Here is a 22,298-nt window from a genome sequence, read left to right on the forward strand (position 1 = left end):
GTGTAGTTGTGTAGCTCATAACTCTCATGTTGTGTAGTTGTGTAGCTCATAACTCACGTGCTGTGTAAGCAGGCTGATGTGGCTGGACGAGCTGTACTGGCATAACTCTCGTGTTGTGTAGTTGTGTAGCTCATAACTCATGTTGTGTAGTTGTGTAGCTCATAACTCACGTGCTGTGTAAGCAGGCTGATGTGGCTGGACGAGCTGTACTGGCATAACTCTCGTGTTGTGTAGTTGTGTAGCTCATAACTCTCATGTTGTGTAGTTGTGTAGCTCATAACTCACGTGCTGTGTGAGCAGGCTGATGTGGCTGGACGAGCTGTACTGACATAACTCTCGTGTTGTGTAGTGTTGTGTAGTTGTGTAGCTCATAACTCACGTGCTGTGTGAGCAGGCTGATGTGGCTGGACGAGCTGTACTGGCATAACTCTCGTGTTGTGTAGTGTTGTGTAGTTGTGTAGCTCATAACTCACGTGCTGTGTGAGCAGGCTGATGTGGCTGGACGAGCTGTACTGGCGTAACTCTCGTGTTGTGTAGTGTTGTGTAGTTGTGTAGCTCATAACTCTCATGTTGTGTAGTTGTGTAGCTCATAACTCACGTGCTGTGTGAGCAGGCTGATGTGGCTGGACGAGCTGTACTGGCATAACTCTCGTGTTGTGTAGTGTTGTGTAGTTGTGTAGCTCATAACTCACGTGCTGTGTGAGCAGGCTGATGTGGCTGGACGAGCTGTACTGGCATAACTCTCGTGTTGTGTAGTGTTGTGTAGTTGTGTAGCTCATAACTCACGTGCTGTGTGAGCAGGCTGATGTGGCTGGACGAGCTGTACTGGCGTAACTCTCGTGTTGTGTAGTGTTGTGTAGTTGTGTAGCTCATAACTCTCATGTTGTGTAGTTGTGTAGCTCATAACTCACGTGCTGTGTGAGCAGGCTGATGTGGCTGGACGAGCTGTACTGGCATAACTCTCGTGTTGTGTAGTGTTGTGTAGTTGTGTAGCTCATAACTCACGTGCTGTGTGAGCAGGCTGATGTGGCTGGACGAGCTGTACTGGCATAACTCTCGTGTTGTGTAGTGTTGTGTAGTTGTGTAGCTCATAACTCACGTGCTGTGTGAGCAGGCTGATGTGGCTGGACGAGCTGTACTGGCGTAACTCTCGTGTTGTGTAGTGTTGTGTAGTTGTGTAGCTCATAACTCACGTGCTGTGTGAGCAGGCTGATGTGGCTGGACGAGCTGTACTGGCGGGCCGCCTGCTTCTCCACTAGTTTCCTCAGAGCTGATACGATGGCCTGCTGGTTACACTGAGCCTGGGACGACAGCGAGTCCTTCTCGTTCAGCACTCCAGCAGAAACTGGCCTGGACTTACTCACACTGGCCTTCTGGGTCACTGACAGTCAAACAAACAAACAAACATGAAGAGGATGTGGAAAACACGAGCGCTTTACAATCAGAATCAGTCCATCTTTTAAAACCGTCCTCAGGTACACACAAACACAAATGACATTTCAGAAGTGGTGGAGGGGAAGAAACACACAGCCCTGCTGAAAAATGCCTAATCTTTGATTATACTGAGTTTAAAAAAAACTAGTGCTGGGCAACGATTAATCGCATCCAAAATAAAAGCTTGTGTTTACATTATGTGTGTGTGCTGTGTATAATTAGTTTGTATATATAAATACACACACATGCATGTATATATTCAAGAAATATTTGCATACATATTTATATATAATTTATTTTATATATAAATATTTATATATAAATATAAATTTCATTTTTCTTAAATATATACATGCATGTGTGTGTATTTATATACACTAAATAATTATACACAGTACACACACATATATTATGTAAACACAAACTTTTATTTTGGATGTGATTAATCGTTGTCCAGCACTAAAACAAATATCTATAAAAACATTCCATCACTTTTTTTTTTTTTCAGCTCATTAACTTTTCAAAAGAACAAAATCAGTCTAATTGCAAATGTTTCGGTTTTATGACAAAAAGAAGTATTCAAAAAAATATATTTTTAACTTACAATCTACAAGACATGAGTGGAAAAATATGTTCAAATAATCAAAATCATAAAAAAAAATCATAAACAAATATCGTTTATCAGTTATCGGTTATGAGCTGTGGTCAGATTACCGGAGAAACACAGACATTACAGAAAATTACAGATTTTGTGGGGGAAAAAAGCTTATTTATGTAAAGGTCTTTGTCATTAAGTGGAGTATTTGAACATATTTTCTCCACTCATTAGCAGATTGTAAGTTAAATGCTACATTTTTTTGAATACTTCTTTTTGTCATTTAAACCAAAAAGTTTGAAATTAGACAGATTTGAGTGCATTAAAGCTGATGAGCTGATATCATTTGAAAAATGAGTGTTTAAGCTCTGCACTGCAAAAAAATGCTTTTCTTACTTAGTATTTTTGTCTTGTTTACAAATATCAAAACAATCTTAAATCAAGATACATTTACTAGATGAGTAAAATGCCATAAGAAATTGCGTCTTGTTTTCTGGGGAAATAAATCAAAATTAAGAGATTTGTTTTGAAAATGATCTGCCAATGGGGTAAGAAAAATAATCTTAATTCAAACAGAAACAAGATCCTTTTTCTTACCCCATTGGTAGATAATTTTGCTTGTTTTAAGCAACAACTCACTTGATTTTAATTTATTTCCCCAGAAAACAAGATATAATATCTTATGGCCTTTTACTACTTTAATAAATGCATCGTTATTCAAGATTTTTTAGATATTTGGACTGGAAACAAGACAAAAACACACAGGGCCCTATTTTAACGATCTGAAACGCAAGTATCAAACGCAAAACGCAAGTAACTTTGTGGGCGGGTCTTGGGCGCTGTTGCTATTATACCGGTGGGATAAATGACTCTTGCGCCCGACGCAAATCTAAAATGTGTTGGTCTGAAGTAGCTTCATTACTCATAGGTGTGGTTTGGGCGTAACGTGAAATAAACCAATCAGAGCGTCATCTCACATTCCCTTTAAGAGCAGGCGTGCTTGTTCCATGGCGGATTGCTATTATAACGGCGGATTTGCCAGACGCACACCAGGAGCGGTTCACAGCCGAGGAGACCGACGTTCTCGTCAGGGCCGTAAAAGACACTTTGTCAGGTGTCCTTATATACCTATGTGTCTTGCCACTATTGGTAAAACAGGTTTGATCCGTCATTACTACAATTAGCCTGAATAATTTGGGTAAATGTGTAAGCTAGATTTATGCCTATTTTTTCACATCTTCATGGACACCACAATCATTTCCCTCGTGTGGAATATTTTTCCTTGTAATAATGTATGATTTGCAAAAATGTGAACTGCTGCGTCTGTGTAGATGAGAGAAGCAAAGTGTATGCGCGTTGTGCACTCGCTACATTATGGCCAAGCATGCGCCCTTAAAATAGCATCTGAACGCGCCACTGACTTTAGACGAGGTTTTTCCTGGTCAGTGGCAGAATTGTTTTCTGAAACTGCAAAATAGCACCAGGGAACGTTTGCGCCGGAACACGCCTCCTCTTTTCACTGAACCGCCCCCGGGAGGATTGACAGAATTGACCCTGCAAGTTCATTCCCTAATTTACCGACGTGCGTCTGTGGAGGGAAAAGTCCGCTGTGCGTTGGGTGCAAAATAGGAATGAAACATGCGTCACTGTACAAAGTCAATTGACCCTTCGCAGGGAGTTTGATTGACAGGCAATCTGACCAATCATAATCCGCCATGCGCCATTTATGTCCGACAAATCAGTCAGGAGAGTTATGGAGGATTTGAATCTGAAAAACGGAATATACTGACGTCTTTTCGCAGTTAAAACAACATTCCTTCCTATGTTAATTCATGTTTATTTGATGCTATAAATGAACTAGAAGGAAGAGATGATCGGTTCACTAGAAGCTTTAACTGAGGCGCCACAGCGATCTGTCACGATACATTAAAGAGCCACAAAATTGTATTTATTGTTTAAATTTCTTAAAAAAAGGACCAAATTTGAAAGTTGAGACTTTGTTTCATATCAGAAGTAACCTGGTCTGTCCTGTGTTGTCAGTGTTCTCTCTGCTCCACGATCATGTATGATATATTTTTCACTATGTGAGAACATGGTGGGGCGTGAGAGCGGCATGGCTTGTCGGACATAGCAACAGTAACTATAAGGGGCGGGTCTTTGCGAACGGTCAATTGCGCTGGGTGCAAGATAGGGCCCCAAGTAAGAAAAGCATTTTTTTGCAGTGTGGTCAGATTACCATGACATGCTTGAACAAAACAAGGCACCCGAAAACGAGCGAGAAGCAAAGTCTTGGGTTTAACTGAGCAATGGCTGTTCTCAATCCCTCAGTCTCTTGAGTGTTTGAGCACCGGTCAGATTACCGTGTCCTGCAGAGGACGGCCGAGCTGATCTCAGGCTGCACACGTGACCGGCTGGAGGCATGAAGGTGTCTGCGGACTGGTTGCGAGCCGAGGCCCATGTGACACACGCAGGCGGTGGAGGAGTGATGGTGCGGGAGCTGTTGGCCAGTGGATGTGGAGGAGGCTCGACGTACGGCGGAGGATCTGGGAGACGGTGTTGTAAGACAATCTGTTCACAGTCTAAAGCTGGAGCGTACGCCGGTTTCAGCAGAGCTTTCCTGTTTCTGACCGCAGAAGTGTGAGTCTTGCTCGTGTTATCTCGCAGCACTCTCGATTCAGTCGAAGCGCTGGCTGGTGCTTCGGTTACGGTGCCGGCTCCACTTTGCCTTTTGTTTCTGATGTGTCCATTTTGCAGGGAGTTGCATTTGCTTTTGCTAGCGTGTTTGGTTGTGCTGCAGTTTCCCGTGCTTTGGGTTGCATTACTTTGACCCTGGTCTTCTGTTAGAGTTGCGGTACTGTCTGTTATTTGGGTCTTGCTGATTGCATCTGCATTCTCTAAACCACCAGAGGCGGCCATGTTGATGCATGCAGCTGCTTCATGAAAAAGAGAATAATGAGTGTGTTATTAGCTGGTAATTATTACATGCTGAAAAAACAAACATAGTGTGAAAAACTTTGCATATTCTCATACATGTACATATCTTTTTCTCAAAACATTTCACACTACTGTTTCCAAAGTTTAGACATTATTTATTTGTTTTTTTGTCGAATTTGATCGAAAATACAATAAAAAAAGGAATAATGTGAAATATTATTACAATTTAAAACAGCTGTTCTCTATGTGAATATATAGTAAAATGTCATTTATTTATGCGATCAAAGCTGTATTTTCAGCATCATTACTCCAGTCTTCAGTGTCACATGATCCTTCAGAAATCATTTTAATATGAGGATTTGATGCTCGAGAAACATTTATGATTATTATCAGTGTTGAAAACAGTTGAGCTGCTTCATATTTGTGTGGAAACCGTGATACATTTTATTTTTCAGGATTCTTTGATGAATGAAAAAGTTCAAAAGAACAGAATTTATTTGAAATAGAAATCTTGTGTAACATTATCAAAGTCTTTACTATCACTTTTGAACAATTTAATGTGTTGTTGATCTTTTTTTGATAATCTTACTTACCCCAGACTAGTAGTGTATCACTGTTTCCACAGAAATGGGAATGCTATTTTTATATTGTTGTTATTGACATATAATATTCCTGTCTGTCAAACTCTAAAATCTCATTTGCGATCATGTTAACATTGAAAAACGGCGTGTAATGTTTGATATCACACCAAAATGCCATTGGCCCTCATCTGAACTTGACACGCAAATGTGCATATATGTGGGGTACATAGGGGTGGTGTGGCGCAATGGATAAGACACATGCCTTTGGTGTGAGAGACCCGGGTTCGAATCCACTGTGAGACACCAATGTGTCCCTGAGCAAGACACTTAACCCCTAGTTGCTCCAGAGGCGTGCGACCTCTGACATATATAGCAATTGTAAGTCGCTTTGGATAAAAGCGTCAGCTAAATGAATAAATGTAAAATGTAAATGTAAATATGTGATGGAGAATGAGTTTTCAGAGCCGTGGGGGAAGGGAAGACTATCAGTGAACAATGACCCTCAGTCTGTTCCTCGCAAAGATGAAGTTTGACCTTAATGGGATAGTTCACCCAAAAATGAAAATTAGCCCATGATTTACTCGCCCTCAAGTCATCCTAGGTGTATATGACATTCTTTCAGACGTAGCCCATGATTTACTCGCCCTCAAGTCATCCTAGGTGTATATGACATTCTTCCTTCAGACGAATACAATCGGAGTTATATTAAACCACAGGCAAACATTCCTTGCGCAAGTGTTCTTTACTTTGTTCATTTTGTTCATGATATTCAGCTATAATTAAATGTTTTGCAATAAGACTAAATGTGAATGATATTTAAGGTTTTGTTTTTACCTTATTGGAATCGAAATTAAGAATCGGAATCGATAAGCAGAATCCTTAAAATTCCAACGATAACCAACCCTATGACAGAATTAGCACTTTTGGGTGATCTGTCCCTTTAAGACCACCATCTGTTATTGAAGCATGTGTTGTGTCATACTTCACACGTGGCTGATGAGATGGCATGTGTGGTGTAAAACATGAGGAAATGTCGCTCACTCTCTCCGTTCTCATCGCTGCTCCTCTTGACTCTGCTAGTGCCCAGAAACACACTGGCAGACTTATTCTTCTGAGTGTAGAACGTAAGGACTTCCTCCAAGTCACTTTCACTGGAAGAAAAGGCAGAAACGGCCACTGAAAAGCCACTGGCAGAAGCTACAGTCAGTGTGAAACTCATTCTCCTCATGTGTCGTAGTAAAGGATGTGTTCACCAACCTCGCCTCCAGAATAAACTCCTGGAAAACATCTGAGTTGATGCAGCGATCTTCATCTGGAATCTTGTCCAAACTCTCCACCATTTGCTTGGTTTCCTGAGGGTTATTAAACAAAGTTGACTTAAAGAGGTCGTGCATTGCATTTGTTTTATTTTATACAGATCCCTGGGGTCCACTTTTAATGTTAGTATCATTCTTTTCCACAAAATGGAAATAACTGGTCATTTTCTATTCTTTTTTTGGCCCTCTGATTTTAACACTAATTTTTAGGGTCATGTTGCCTTGATTTTACACTTGCACAGTTACAGTGGATATAAAAAAGGTCTACACACCCCTGTTAAAACTATGGAAGATTGTTTCCGCCACAGGATAAAACATTTTAAAAGATAACTGCGACTTTTTATTTAGCAATTCTGACTTTATAACTCGCAATTGTGACTTTATATCACGCAATTCTGACTTTATAACTCGCAATTCTGACTTTATATCACGCAATTCTGACTTTATAACTTGCAATTCTGACTTTATATCACGCAATTCTGATTTTTAACCCGCAATTGCGACTTTATAGCACGCAATTCTGAAATTGTGAAAAAAAAGTCAGAATCGTGAGTAGGGATGGGCATGATTAATCGACGATCGATAATTGATCGTTAAGAATTTCGTCGATCACGTTTATTTGTTATCGATTAAACTAATGCAGGTTGCGTTGCGTAGAGTGTGAGTCTTGAAGCAATGGAATTAATTTTAGCGCGGAGGTACCTGTGCATCCCGACAACGTCAGTCCCCTCAGAGCGGGTGTTTTCGGCGGCTGGACTGGCTGTCACCAGGTTGTGGTCGCGTCTGATCCCAGATCATGTCAACATGCTTATCTTTCTCAACAGAAATCAGACTGGTGCAGAAGTTCTATGGGAACGTCATGCGTTTTCTCAGATCGGATAACTATCTGAATTATCAAAACGATTCCATTTAGGCCACACCTGGTCACATAAATGTGTTTTTGCAAAACGGATATAAATCCGATCTTGAATTCCCGCACAATATGCAGATTTAAAATGATTCACGTCACCGAAAGCAACAAGCTGCATTTTATTGATCATCAGCGAAAATGTCTAAATCAAAGACCGCAACAAGATTTTGCGGCAACAGCCCTGGTAAGATCATTTCGGTTCTTTACTTTTAATGAAGATGATTGTGTGTTGATGAATGACTTTCACTTTGATTTGCGATAGTTTGCACGTTGGCTTGATGAATAGATGCTCATCTATGCGTGTTGAAGTAGCGTCGTCATATCTGGCTATAACATGACATCTAGCCTATAACACGCTCTCACACGTTTATTTCTTAGCATTTTTGGGATAAGTCAAATTTACATATGTGGTTTCAACAACCAGATGCATTTACACTTGTCCAGTTTCGTCTGGAATGCGTCTCAGATCTCCTCCTGAAGTGGTTTGAGCGATCGGATTTAAATCCGTCTCGAATGCGTTTCGGAGGGCATTTACATTTGGCCTTTTTTTTACGATCGGATAGCTATCTGATCACAGAAAACGGATGAAGTGGCCATGAGTCTCTGTTTAAGAACGCCGGCTCGCAGCTGCAGGTTCCGCTGTTTTAGAGCACCGCAGGGCATATCTTCAAGTCTACCGAACGTCCAGTTTCACTGCCACAAGTTGATTTTCTTGTAATAAAGATCTCATCGAGGACAAACAAACTGTATTTTTGTATTTTCATTGCATTTTTTATTTATAAAAAGTTAAAGAAATAATGAATTTCAATATAAAAATATTAATGATTAATCGATAGTCGATCGTTAATTCTCCCGACGATCGACTAAGAAAATTTAATCGAATGCCCATCCCTAATCGTGAGATAAAAAGTCCCAATTACCTTTTTTATTTTTTATTCTGTGGCGATAACAAGCTTCCATATAAAACAGCTGTTTTTTTTTTTTTTTGACGTAAAAAATGAAACGAAAACAAATCCTATCAGAACTTTTGCACCTTTAAAGTAAAAATCTCTGAAAGGTGTCACTGCCGAAGAGCCCAGCCTGGGATATGGGAGAGTTGAGGAAACGGGTTCTCTCAGCCTCTCGTTCCTGGACCTCACATGTGGACATCACCTGACACAGAGAATGTGCAGTGACCTTCGTCACCCGTAGGGCGAGGTCGGTTGCAGTGCGCAGCTCTTGAATGAGCCCTGGGTCAGCCCTGCCCTCGTCCCTGAGCACCTTCACCTGATGGACTTGAAGGATGGCCATGGCATGCAAGGCAGAGGCGGCCTGCCCCGCAGCTCTGTAGGCTTTCGCCACGAGGGTGGTGGAAAATCTACAGGCCTTGGAGGGGTGCTTCTTGTTGCCATGCCAGGTGGAGGCGCTCTGCGGGCAAAGCTGCATCGTAACAGAGCGCTCCAGCATAAGTATCGCCTCGCGAGGAGGAAATAGATTGTGGTGTGGCAGAGGGGACTCTACCCCCATAGAGGTCATTGAGTCTCGATCTAATGGCCATCGCGATGGCTATGTTCATGCAGTGAGAACATGACTCATCCACGACTGTGAACTAGGAGTGGAACGGTACACAGAAGTCACGGTTCGGTTCATACCTCGGTCCAGACATCACGGTTCGGTACGAGTTCGGTACAATGGAGGGAAAAGCAAAACAAAAATGCAGAAGGCTTGTGCATGTCTCAGGCTGGACCACCAAAGGAAAATAAGCCTTGTATTTTTTAAATAAGTTTTATTAATAAAGTAAAGGCATAGAACCAGTTTATTTGTAGCGCACTGACAATAGTTTTATATGATTAGTTTATTAATTAAATTAATAAAAAGACCTTGAGATATGTTTGGTAATTGTACCTGAATGAATTGAAAATTAATTTGCTACATTTCAGATTAATATATTTGTTTTCCTTAAAATTTTAATTAACAGTAACTTAAACACTTTGCAGTTTGAATGATGTCCTGTATAAACAAAATGACGGAGTATGTTTTTATGTTTCCACTGTTCGATCACGCCCGCGCCTCACACACACATAATTCATTACTAATTCATTACATTTATATAGCGCTTTTCTCAGCACTCAAAGCGCTTTACATAGAAGGGGGGGATCTCCTCAACCACCACCAATGTGCAGCATCCACTTGGATGATGCGACAGCAGCCATATTGCGCCAGAACGCTCACCACACACCAGCTTACTGGTGGAGAGGAGACAGTGATGAAGCCAATCAGTATATATGAGGATGATTAGGAGGCCATGATGGACAGAGGCCAAGGGGCAAATTTGGCCAGGATGCCGGGGTTACACCCCTACTCTTTCGAAAGACATCCTGGGATTTTTAATGACCACAGAGAGTCAGGACCTCGGTTTTACGTCTCATCCGAAGGACGGTGGACGGCCCTGCTTAGCTTCAGTGGGCAACCAGTCTTGGGCTACAGGGTGACATGGCTGCTGGCTGCACACACACACACACACACACAATCACACACACACACGCACACAAATATAAGTAAACACTTTGCGACTTTTCGATCGCGCCCGCGCCTCTCTCTCTCTCTTTTTTTTCTCTCTCTCTTTCTCTCTCTCTCTCTCTCTCTCTCACACACACACACACAACATATTCCAGCATTGCAATATTTACATCGCAGCCTGCTTCAGAGCTAAGGCGGAGCTACAGATTAGGTGTCCCTAAAGAACCCGCGTATCTAACAGTAGTTTCGCATTACATTAATTAATTTGCACGTGAGTTTCATTTATTTTTATACCGTGTATTCTCCGTGTAAATTTATGCACCGAAATTTATGCCCGTACCGTTTCGGTTCAATACGAATACATGTACCATTCCACCTCTACTGTGAACCCGCTGAAACGCGCCATCACACCAACATCGACTGAAGAGAGACGCTCGTTGCTCTTGATGAAGGCGAAGAGAAGCACATAAACACTTTGGCTCCGAAGCAGAAACATAATGCGAGATTGCACTCGCGGCTCCTTTTATACCCACGCTAAACCCAGTTCGGGATGCAAATTCCGCAGACCCATGCTATTTTCATACCATTGGCTCGTTTTCTAATAACTCGAAGGTGAAAGGGCTCTCTAGCGAAGCCCCCATTTCGTCAGTCACTGACGTAACTTGTAGTGACTGACTGAAAGGAAACTCCATTTATCTGCACTTTCATCTTTCAAAGTTTGTGTTTCTACACTGCTGTTTTCTAATTTTCAAGTGTAACTTTATTTGATTCATTTCTTCTGTGTATAATGGGCCGGCTGATGCACACACCTCATTATAGAGATGAATGAAGTTGGCCAGCTGATGTGAGAGGATGCGCTGGCGGTCCTGTAGGTCGAGCTGACGGCTGGGCACGTTCACACACATGTCCTGATGAAGATTACTACTGGCTCTCTGGAGGAAGCGAACAACCAGCTCCTGCACAAGCACACAGTCAACAGCACAAACGCTTTAGGCTCTCACATTAATACATGGACTAATACACTAATAAACATATGATATTATACTCATTATATGTATATTATACTGATAAACATGTCAGTGGGCAGGACCAGATATCTCATGAAGTGTGTGAGGTGACACTGACCTTTGTTCGAGATTAACCTTGCACTTAATCTCAATTTGATATCAAATGAATCATGTTTTATACAGATGAAAAAGTTATAATTTAGGTATTTGTCAGATTTCTTTGATATACAATTTTGTGCTGCTATATATATATATAGGTGTGGCAGTAATCAATTTAGAAGCTGCAGCGAAGGGGAAGATTATCAGGGAATAACGACTTACATTTTGGTCTGTCCCCAACACAAAACTATAATTTGACTCGTATACATTACAGCTCAAATGTTTGGGATAATTAGGATTGTTTAATGTTTAATCTCTAAAAGATCATGTGACACTGAAGACTGGAGTAATGGCTGCTGAAAAATCAGCTTCAAATCACAGGAATAAATTACATTTTAAGAAATTACATTCAAATTGACCCTAATTGGATTCAATACAATTCACCAAAAATCACTCTATGAGGTAAAAGCTGTCAACCTTTAACATTAATACTACTAAAACATTACAATAAACTATAAATAAATGAATGCACATTCCAAGACCAATCAGAGTGTGCACTCTAAATGAGAAAAAGTCACTCAATATTAAGGCAAACATCATAGGTTAACCAGCATTTCTGACAAGTCTGTCAAATTGACCCACAACATTAAATGATGACAGAATGCTCATTTCTGGAGGGAGCTCATCCTATAATTGTGCAAGACTTACATGTGTCAGTTTCTGTATGTGAAACAGATATTTGAGTAAATGAAGACCTGGTGTACCATCTGATCGTGCTCCTTCTGCGTCCAGGCCGGGCTTCTGTGGGCTCTGCTCTCGGACAGCAGGCGCAGGTGCACACGCTGCAGGTACGAGGAGAACGCCATGCGGGCTTGCACTTTACTGCACAGAACACCACAGCGTCAAAGAGCAGATCAAACGAAGGATGCAAAAAACATTCATGTTTAGGATTTGATGGTAGCCATTGATTTCCATAGTATTTTTTTTTTTTTCATACTATGGAAGTCAATCAAAGGCTACAATCAACTGATTGATTACCAACGTTCTTTAAAATATCTTCATTTATGTTCAACAGAAAAAAGAAAATCTAAGGTGAGTAAATGATGACAGAGTTTTCATTTTTGGGTGAACTATTCCTTTAAAGCCTCTTTCTTTATATTTACAGCACCCACTTGTGATAGTCTGCTTGAAATATTACACTGATCAACAGTATCACATGCTGAATCTTCTGTGCAGGGGTCAATATAATTAACCCTGTAAAGCCTGCATGACATATACATAAAAGTTTATGTGTTTTTGTTGAGTATCATATTTAAAGCATCAGGCTTTTATGGCTCATATAATCGGATATAGTGAGAATATGGAGGAAAAAACTGCTCAGTTTTATTCACAGGCCCAAAGTGAACAAAAATATGCAAGATGCTGATGGGTAAAAAGTAAGAAATGCTAATGCTTGTGATCAATGAGATCTTGATAACAGTATAGCAGATACTTGCAGAAAATGCATGTAAATATCAATATCTGCCAATAATATGTCTTTTAGTAAGCTGATATTTAAATGCTTAGTTTTATGATCAAATCTCTGTAGTTTTAAACCATATAATGCAATGCAACACAATGATGATTGAGAGATGAACAAATAAACCTTCTTTAAAAGCCTGATGATCATATTTGATACGCATGATTATGATAATAAATGATGTATGATAATCAAGTAAAGCGAAGCTGCTTCAGTCCAGCTGAAATATTACTAACAATATCAAAGTTATTCTTGCGTTTCCTTGATAAATCAGGGCAGATTTGACACAGAAAGACTCGTGAAGCTCCAGCTGAAGGAGGACGTTTGTACAATTATACTGAAAGACTTTTACTTGATAAAAGAGTCTAAACTCTCAGTCAGACTTAGGGTTAAACAACAATTTAAAAGAAAAATATTGTATGCAAGTTGTATTTTGCATATTGGATGTAAGTTGGTGTACTCAAAAATATTTCGGTTCATTTAAAAGCAACATTTTTGACTTTCAGTCCATAATTTGAGGCAATAGTTTAGTTGTGGCGAACGGATGGCTGTGCTGTACATGTTCCTGCACACATCACAACAGCAAGAAACGCTGCTCCAACAACCATGAACTATTTACATGCTCCGAGTGACGAGGAGATAAGAAAGGAAAGTGCGACGAAAGGGAAAAGAAATGTTTCGGAAAAATCCGTCGCACGTAAACAATGATATACTGTACTGTAGCGGCCCCGGTCCCTTCTCGGCCCTGGCAGGCGCAGAGGAATTTCTACAAACTCAGACATGTCATTATAATTCCTTGCTCAAATTACAATTCAGGCTCTTGGACTGCGAGTCGAGAGGAAACTGGAATCTTTATTGCACTTTGGACAGGAGTATGTAATACTCATTAATGTCAGCGTATGAAAAGAGCAGGTCTAAATATTTTTGTAGGGCTATTGCATAACGTGAAGGGGGAGGGAATATGTTTCAACTGCTTCCAGGACTCCTGCAAAATGTTAAACAAAGGAAAGACAGTCTGACTCCAGCAATTAGGCGGCCAATAAGAGCGAGGTCAGGGTTGCAGGAATCCAGTTCCTGTGTGAATTACACTGTGAGGAGTCAGTGAAAGTAGCGCTGGATGAAAAGGACACCACGGCGAGCAGATGCAAATGAGTGTGTGTGTGTGTGTGTGTGATGCAAACCAGAGTGTGATTTAAAATGACTCTCGTGAGTCAGTTCTCTTCATTGAGATTGAAACACATGACTAACTCCTGAATCGTGTAATTGAAATGAATCGGAAACCATAACAGCGTATCCCAACCAGACGCAATAAAAGGTAAAAGGTTTTTTTTTTTTTTAAAGGAATAGTTTGTATTCAAATAGTAGGAAATGTGTCACCTTCATGTTTTTCTTCTCTGGAAAATAAAAGATATTTTGAGAATATTTGCTCTTGTTTTTCTCCATGCAGTGGAAACCAAACACATTTGAAAACATTCTTCAAAATATCTTCTGTTATGTTCCACAGAAGAAACAAAGTCAGGTTTGGAATGACAGAATGATCATTTCTGAGTCAGCTGTCCCTTTAATCACAGTTTTACATGATGAGAAACAAGTGCTTGTGTTTTTGGACTGGTTTCTACGTCGCGGCTGACAGTTCAGGTACTGATTTGTTTTGTATTAAACTTTATCGACTAAAATAACTAGCTTCCGACATACGGCTGCACGCATCGAGTTACGGTAGAAGAGTGACCTCTGACCCGACGCGTGACGTATTGATGAACGCAGAAGCGCAGAGGATAGAGCAAAACACCAGTCATGAATTAGAAGTCTAAAACCAGAATTTTTACAGAGAGATGTGGGAGGAGCTTGAGTTTGTTGCTCAGCCCTGTTTGTTTAAACTGCGAGAGGCATCAAAGCTTACGCTACTCCTACATCTACGTCATACATCATCAAGTGTTACTCTTGTGGCGTAAGTCGACTTGCGTAGGACTTCAGAAGGCCTTTATTAACCCACTGGAGCCGTATGGAGCACTTTCATGATGGATAGATGCACTTTTATGATGGATAGATGCACTTTTATGATGGATAAATGCACTTTTATGATGGATAAATGCACTTTTATCATGGATAGATGCACTTTTATGATGGATAGATGCACTTTTATCATGGATAGATGCACTTTTAGGATGGATAGATGCACTTTTAGGATGGATAGATGCACTTTTATGATGGATAGATGCACTTTTATGATGGATAGATGCACTTTTAGGATGGATAGATGCACTTTTATCATGGATAGATGCACTTTTAGGATGGATAGATGCACTTTTATGATGGATAGATGCACTTTTAGGATGGATAGATGCACTTTTATGATGGATAGATGCACTTTTATCATGGATAGATGCACTTTTGTGATGGATAAATGCACTTTTATCATGGATAGATGCACTTTTATGATGGATAGATGCACTTTTATGATGGATAGATGCACTTTTAGGATGTATAGATGCACTTTTAGGATGGATAGATGCACTTTTATGATGGATAGATGCACTTTTAGGATGGATAGATGCACTTTTAGGATGGATAGATGCACTTTTATGATGGATAGATGCACTTTTAGGATGGATAGATGCACTTTTATGATGGATAGATGCACTTTTATGATGGATAGATGCACTTTTATGATGGATAGATGCACTTTTATCATGGATAGATGCACTTTTAGGATGGATAGATGCACTTTTAGGATGGATAGATGCACTTTTATGATGGATAGATGCACTTTTATCATGGATAGATGCACTTTTGTGATGGATAAATGCACTTTTATCATGGATAGATGCACTTTTATGATGGATAGATGCACTTTTATGATGGATAGATGCACTTTTAGGATGTATAGATGCACTTTTAGGATGGATAGATGCACTTTTATGATGGATAGATGCACTTTTAGGATGGATAGATGCACTTTTAGGATGGATAGATGCACTTTAGGATGTATAGATGCACTTTTAGGATGGATAGATGCACTTTTAGGATGGATAGATGCACTTTTATGATGGATAGATGCACTTTAGGATGGATAGATGCACTTTTAGGATGGATAGATGTACTTTTATGATGGATAGATGCACTTTTATGACGGATAGATGCATTTTTAGGATGGAGAGATGCACTTATGATGGATAGATGCACTTTTATGATGGATAGATACACTTTTATCATGGATAGATGTACTTTTATGATGGATAGATGCACTTTTATGATGGATAGATGCACTTTTATGATGGATAGATGCACTTTTATGATGGATAGATGCACTTTTATGGGGTTCAAAATCTCATCCTCCATTCACAGCTATTATAAAGCTTGGAAGAGCCAGGACATGTTTTAATATAACTCTGATTGTATTCATCTGAAGGAAGAATGTCATATACACCTAGGATGACTTGAGGATGAGTAAATCATGGGCTCATTTTTGAGTGAAGTATCCATTTAAGCAAAAACGTAATTTCTGAGTTTATATCTGAGTTAATAATAAACCAATTAATTGGCCTTACCATATCTCTCCGTACACTGGAAAAAAAGTGCTAGGATTTACTTTGAAACCATTTGTCTGTTGGAAACTCAGAAATTACTAGTACATTTTGAAGTAGAAAGACTAAAAGAGTATTATCTCCTATAATCTTATTTACAACTTTTTTATTTGTACAGTGCACAGAAAATGAGCAAAAAGTTTAGATTCTGTAAGGTGCCGACTGATTACCCATAATTCTGTGTGTCCACACTGACCTGAGGTCCCACCCCTGCTGGAGAATGTGGAGCAGATTGACTCTGGGTTGTGAGCGTTGTTCCAGCGCAGGGTTTGAGTGTGTGTGAGATGATTTCAGCTCAGTCTCTTCCTCCAGCCCGTCCTCATCCTCACTGATGTGAGGGGATTGAGAGGGTTTGAGGCCTGAAAACACACATCAGATATTTAAAATGAGCTATCATCAGTATCAGGACTAGTTTTCACTGAGGTGGTGAGCTAACATTTTCTCAGAAGCTTAAAGCTTAAAGAAATGCTGGTTGTCCTTTGATGTTTTCCTTAATATTGAGTGACTTTTTCTCATTTAGACATGCATGCAAATTTTCAACAATCTAATTGGTTTTGGAATGTGCATTCATTTATTTATAGTTTATTCTAATGTTTTAGTAGAACTAATGTTAAAGGTTGACTAAAGTGTATCCTGCTATGCTGTCTGGTGCACTTTCATTATGGATTTTAAGATTTAAGGCCTGGTCACGTTAAGGACACGATTATTCCTCCTTAATGGGAATCAATGGCAACAGTACATAGGAAAATGATGAAATTTGGCACACTTGTAGTGAAGGTAATGAATAGCAATCTGACCAATTTTGGGGTCTCTACGACCAAATCTATAGCGCCAAATCAAAATTTCAAATGGGTATAACTTTTGAACCCTCAGTTCTAGATTTAGTTCAGCAGATTACTCTCTTCATGTTGATCACATTCAATATCTTACATTAAGACTTCGCCCATTACAATAGTTGTCATTTTGAAAAGAACAATATTCAGTTTTTTTCACTCCTCCTGGAGAAATGTTGTCCAATTCTTAGGAAAATTGTCTCAGATGATCTTTGGACCAAGCCGTACAGAAATGACCGAAGCAAATTCTTACGTTCATCTTTGTTCAAAAGTTATGATGTCACAAACTTAACAATGTCAACCCAAAATTGGTCCAGAGGCTGTATCTCGACCAAACTTTGATCAGTCAGATCACAGACAGACAGACTTGCTTGATATGCTTGTTGCGGTTAACTTAATCTAAAAGATCAGATTTTTTCAAGGTCACAATAAATATTTTTTAACATGCTTTCAGAACTTTCATTTACTGTTTTTTAAATGTCTTAATGTAGATTTTACAATTTAAACAAAGTATTAGATTACAAAATTTTAACTATCCCAAAAAAAAATCTACATTTTAACTATTTAAACTAAATGTTTCATTATTATAATTAAAATTTGTATCAAAAGGTAATGTACATACCAAGCAGACATTAGTGTCAGAGTTTGGGATGAAATATGAGACGTGAAGAAAATAAAGTAAAATAAAGCTAAATATCACCTATGAACAGTTGATTTGATTATTATTATTTTTTTTAATCTAGCTGTACTTTGTCAAATTATGCAAAAAGTGAGAAAATATAATTTAATTGTATGTATTTAGAAAATGTTAGCAATATAATTGTTAAAAAAAAAATATTTACAAAATTTAAATTTCCACCATAAAATGAATGGTGATTTGAGGTGTGAGATAAGTCAGAGAAAACAAAACAAAACAAAAATGACTGAATTATCTTGCTATCTATGTATATCAAATGCTGGACATTTTTAGTAAACCAATTAAACAAAATGTTGAGTCTGGATCTCAGCTTCTCAAACTGGACATAGTAAAACGTGTCAGTCCCACTTTATCTTAAGTGTCTTTAACTACTACTGTATGTACTAACATTTAATTTAATCATTTTGTGTAAATGTTTTTAAACTGCACTTATATTTAAAAAATGCCTGCATGTAATCACAGCTGTATAATTACATATATAATTACACTGTTGACCTACTCATGCCATTAAACCTGTCCAAATCTGACCTGTATCCACATCAGTAGAAGCACAAGTGTTTCGCAATACAACATCAACACATTAAGTACATTGTACACATTTTTTTTTATTATTATAGTAGTTAAATACACCTAATATAAAGTGTGAGCATTGCATGCACATGGTCTTTTGCTAATGCTCATAACCAGCTCAGGTGGGAGATCTCAATCAGTACATGACCAGTCCTGCGACTCAAACGCCATTCAGAGAACGAATCCCATCGAATGCTTTTATCATGCAAACGCACCTGCTCGTCTTCTTCCTCTTCGCCTCCGCTTCCGCGCCTCCAGAGTCAGAAGCTTCCTTTCGTATTGAACTACATGAAGTGTGTAAAAGGCCCCCACCACCAGATGGACATTATCATTCGCCCTGTTCCTGTGCAATGAAACACGGCAAACCTGTTTTTTCCTGTAGTTTGTGTGTGTGTGTGTGTGTGTGTGTGTGTGTGTGTGTGTGTGTGTGTGTGTGTGTGTGTGTGTGTGTGTGTGTTTGCATTCAGAGGTTGAAACTGCAGATACTAACCTTGAGCGGGAGGTCACAGATCTGAGAAACAAAGAGCAACAGTGCAGTTTAAACAAATCATTTTAAACCCTCTGGTACTGTATGCGTGTTGGTCAATCAAATGATTATATTTTAGTTCGATTATATTCTATTTTATGTTACTAAATTATGTTTATGCAGTAGCTATAATCTATTTATTCACTTTTTGAGCGTAAACCTGAAAATTCAATTTTCAACTTAAAGGGATACTCCACTTTTTTAATGAGTCCAGCAGCCGTAATGATATGACGCAGCGCCTGAAAATAGGTCTAATAGGTTAGACAAACTTAGTCCCGGTCACGTTGGAAGTTACCGAGCTGGGGACTATTTTCAGGCGCTGCGTCATATCATTACGCCTGCTGGACTCATGGTACGGCAGCAAAGTTTCTTGATTATTACGCAGGAATGAGAGTATAGTTCCTAGCCATATCAGCCTAGAAAATCGCAATGTTACATTTTCCGTCGGCCTTAGTACACGGTTTAACTACAGAAGAGTCAAGTTTTAAATAGGAAAAATATCGAAACTCTTTGGTCATTTTTTTGAGAGAGATGCTAATGGTCCTGTCCGATTCAATGATGTATGCTAAGCTATGCTAAAAGTGGTACCGCCAGACCCGGAGATCGGCTGAATGGATTCGAAAACGGTAAAACTCAACTGTTTAACTCTGGGGGAGTTGTAAAATGAGCCTATTTCCAAAAAAAGTGGAGTATCCCTTTAAACGGTCATCAATCTTTTAACGCATTGGAGCGCAGACTTTTTTTCATATGAAATATATATTTTCCAAAACGCATTTTACTCTAAAACCGAAAGAAAATTAAAGCCATAAATCTAAACAAGTTTTGTTCCAAATTTGAGGTTGATATCTCAAAAAAATGAGCTTTCAGTGAGATGTTGCTTGGTCGCAGTACCAAACGCTTCCACTAGATGAAATGCAAATTTTTGTCCGTTAACAATACAAGTGTGAGTTTTTTCAGGACTGTTTAACCTTTTTGAATATAAGTGCCAAAACCTTTACTAACTTACGTACCATTCCGATGAAGTAACATTTATTTAAAAAAAAACTTAAACGTAAAATGTTTTGGTCAAACAAGACTGAACAGCAGCAGAGGGTTAAAGAGACTAATGCTCAGAAAACTTCTAGAGAAAAGCACACATAAATTTGGCCATAAGTGGAGTCTTATTTAAGGGCTGCTCTAAGAAATATAGTCATTTTATCAGGGCATATAAGCCTTTATCGCATTAAATATCAACAAATAAAACCTCAAGCTGAAAATTCCTTAAATAGATGATGATCTTTCCAACCACAGCAGAAAGGCTTACCTTCCATGGAAAAGTTTATTAGCCAATAAATGGCGTTCATAGATGCCATTGTCTCTTTTTCATTGAATTAATAAATAAATGTATTTTAAATAATGGTATTAATTTCATTGCAGTGTGAGACAGCCATGTGCTTACATAGAGTCTGCACCGATACTCTTCTGAAATGTCTGATATTTGAATGATTGTCATTTTTCTTTTTAATTTAATTCATTTAAATATGGTTACCTACAAGACAACTATTCCAGCAGATGAACAGAGTTTAAAGTACTTAAGAAAAGCACTGCTAAATGTAGATATATGCAGTCAAGAGGGCAAGATGGTACATTACAGCTGCTGATTTGATCAAACTCAAAAGCTTTCTACAGAAATACATACCATATCTCTCCGTACACTGGAAAAAAAAAGTGCTAGGATTTACTTTGAAACCATTTTTACTCAGAAATTGCTAGTCAGTGTTGAAGTAGAAAGACTAAAAGAGTATTTTCTCCTATACAGTGCACAGAAAATGAGCAAAAAGTTTAGATTCTGTAAGGGATTGTTCATAGTGGAGTCTTATTTAAGGGCTCCTCTAAGAAATATAGTCATTTTATCAGGGCATATAAGCCTTTATCACATTAAATATCAACAAAAAAAAAAACCTCAAGCTGAAAATTCCTTAAATAGATGATGATCTTTCCAACCACAGCAGAAAGGCTTACCTTCCATGGAAAAGTTTATTAGCCAACATGGCGTTCATAGATGTCTTGTATTCCAGATAAACACTGAAAGAGAGATACAGAGAGAGAGAGAGAGAGAGAAACTAATTACACAACAAGTCCTGACCGATTCTGCGGTAAACAATCAGTCCTGTCGTTTCAGAGTCTTATGCAAACAAGATGTTTCTTGCACTTTTCAATTGTGTAAAAACAGAAATGAGTCTGTTAGCTCTGGATGTTTATGACCCGACACACGTAATGATTGGTCAGATGCTTTATGGTGTTCGGTCCACCGTTCGGCCAACTGGCTCTCCACGAGAGCGCATCGGTCATGCTTTAGGAACAATACTATGCTTTGCCTTCACGCAGCCAGAATTAGTTGCTTCATCACTAACTGGCTAATGGTGTGAATTACAAAATTATGAGGTGCTGAACATTAAATGACTACAACATTTTTCCAGACCTAGCTCAAACAAGCATTCGAAAAGCCTTAGCTATTTTCCTATGTCACTTAACAATATATTTCGGGTGAAGTAAATGTTTATTTTCAAGAGATAAATGTCTCTTTCAGTCACGCTGTTTCAACGCTATCCCGTTATGGGTCATGAGCGCCGGTTCAAAGCGTCTTTAGGCAATGAGAAAGAAGTGTTCATGCGTAGAGATTCAGCATCATGATCTTGGGGTCAATGACGAATCAGGATGTCCAAGATGATGGAAAGAAATCTTTCAGAAAGCCGGTTTACAACACAAGCTCTTAGAGATATTCAAGAAACCTGCTCTTGTCATGTTTGCTTCCATTTGCAACAACACTTTTGATTAACTTGCTTCAGTTGTATGATAGTAAAATAGTAAAAATACTTAAAAATATCTTTATTATTATTCAGAATTGTAGTCATGCTTTTTAAAATTATTTATTACACTAATTGGTGGAGAAATGCTTCAAAAATGACTAAAATACAATTATTTTCTGTAACTTTTTAAAAGCGCCAGTAATAGTCCAGGATTCAGGATTGAACTAAACAGGCAGATCCAATCAGGAGTGCAGAACACATGCATGAGTGATGGGACTGATATACGCATGACTTGGCATGGCTGAAATCTCATTTTCTTTGCCTATCTAACATATTCATACATAACCTCCCAGCTCAGAGAAGAAAGACTAACGCTGGCACTGATTGGCCTGGTATAAGCACATC

The 22,298-nt window shown here is 38.9% G+C and overlaps 1 protein-coding gene across 2 annotated transcripts in view; it reads right to left on the reverse strand.

Annotated features, from left to right (window-relative positions):
* ttll5 (tubulin tyrosine ligase-like family, member 5) overlaps window positions 1-22,298 on the reverse strand; it is a 132,602-nt gene that overhangs the window by 48,595 nt on the left and 61,709 nt on the right. The window contains exons 18-27 of one of the 2 annotated variants that reach the window (XM_084393446.1): window positions 21,106-21,168; window positions 19,069-19,089; window positions 18,794-18,921; window positions 16,675-16,837; window positions 12,140-12,257; window positions 11,079-11,225; window positions 6,802-6,896; window positions 6,586-6,695; window positions 4,390-4,959; window positions 1,194-1,381 (exon numbers count right to left, since the gene is read on the reverse strand). In XM_084393446.1, the coding sequence (XP_084249572.1) occupies window positions 1,194-1,381; window positions 4,390-4,959; window positions 6,586-6,695; window positions 6,802-6,896; window positions 11,079-11,225; window positions 12,140-12,257; window positions 16,675-16,837; window positions 18,794-18,921; window positions 19,069-19,089; window positions 21,106-21,168 (1,603 nt within the window). Of the gene's footprint in view, window positions 1-1,193; window positions 1,382-4,389; window positions 4,963-6,585; window positions 6,696-6,801; window positions 6,897-11,078; window positions 11,226-12,139; window positions 12,258-16,674; window positions 16,838-18,793; window positions 18,922-19,068; window positions 19,090-21,105; window positions 21,169-22,298 lie in introns of both variants that reach the window. The other variant, XM_084393445.1, reaches the window with a different exon arrangement.

Source organism: Rutilus rutilus (genome assembly GCF_951802725.1).
Source record: "Rutilus rutilus genome assembly, chromosome: 21".
Lineage (NCBI taxonomy): Eukaryota > Metazoa > Chordata > Actinopteri > Cypriniformes > Leuciscidae > Rutilus > Rutilus rutilus.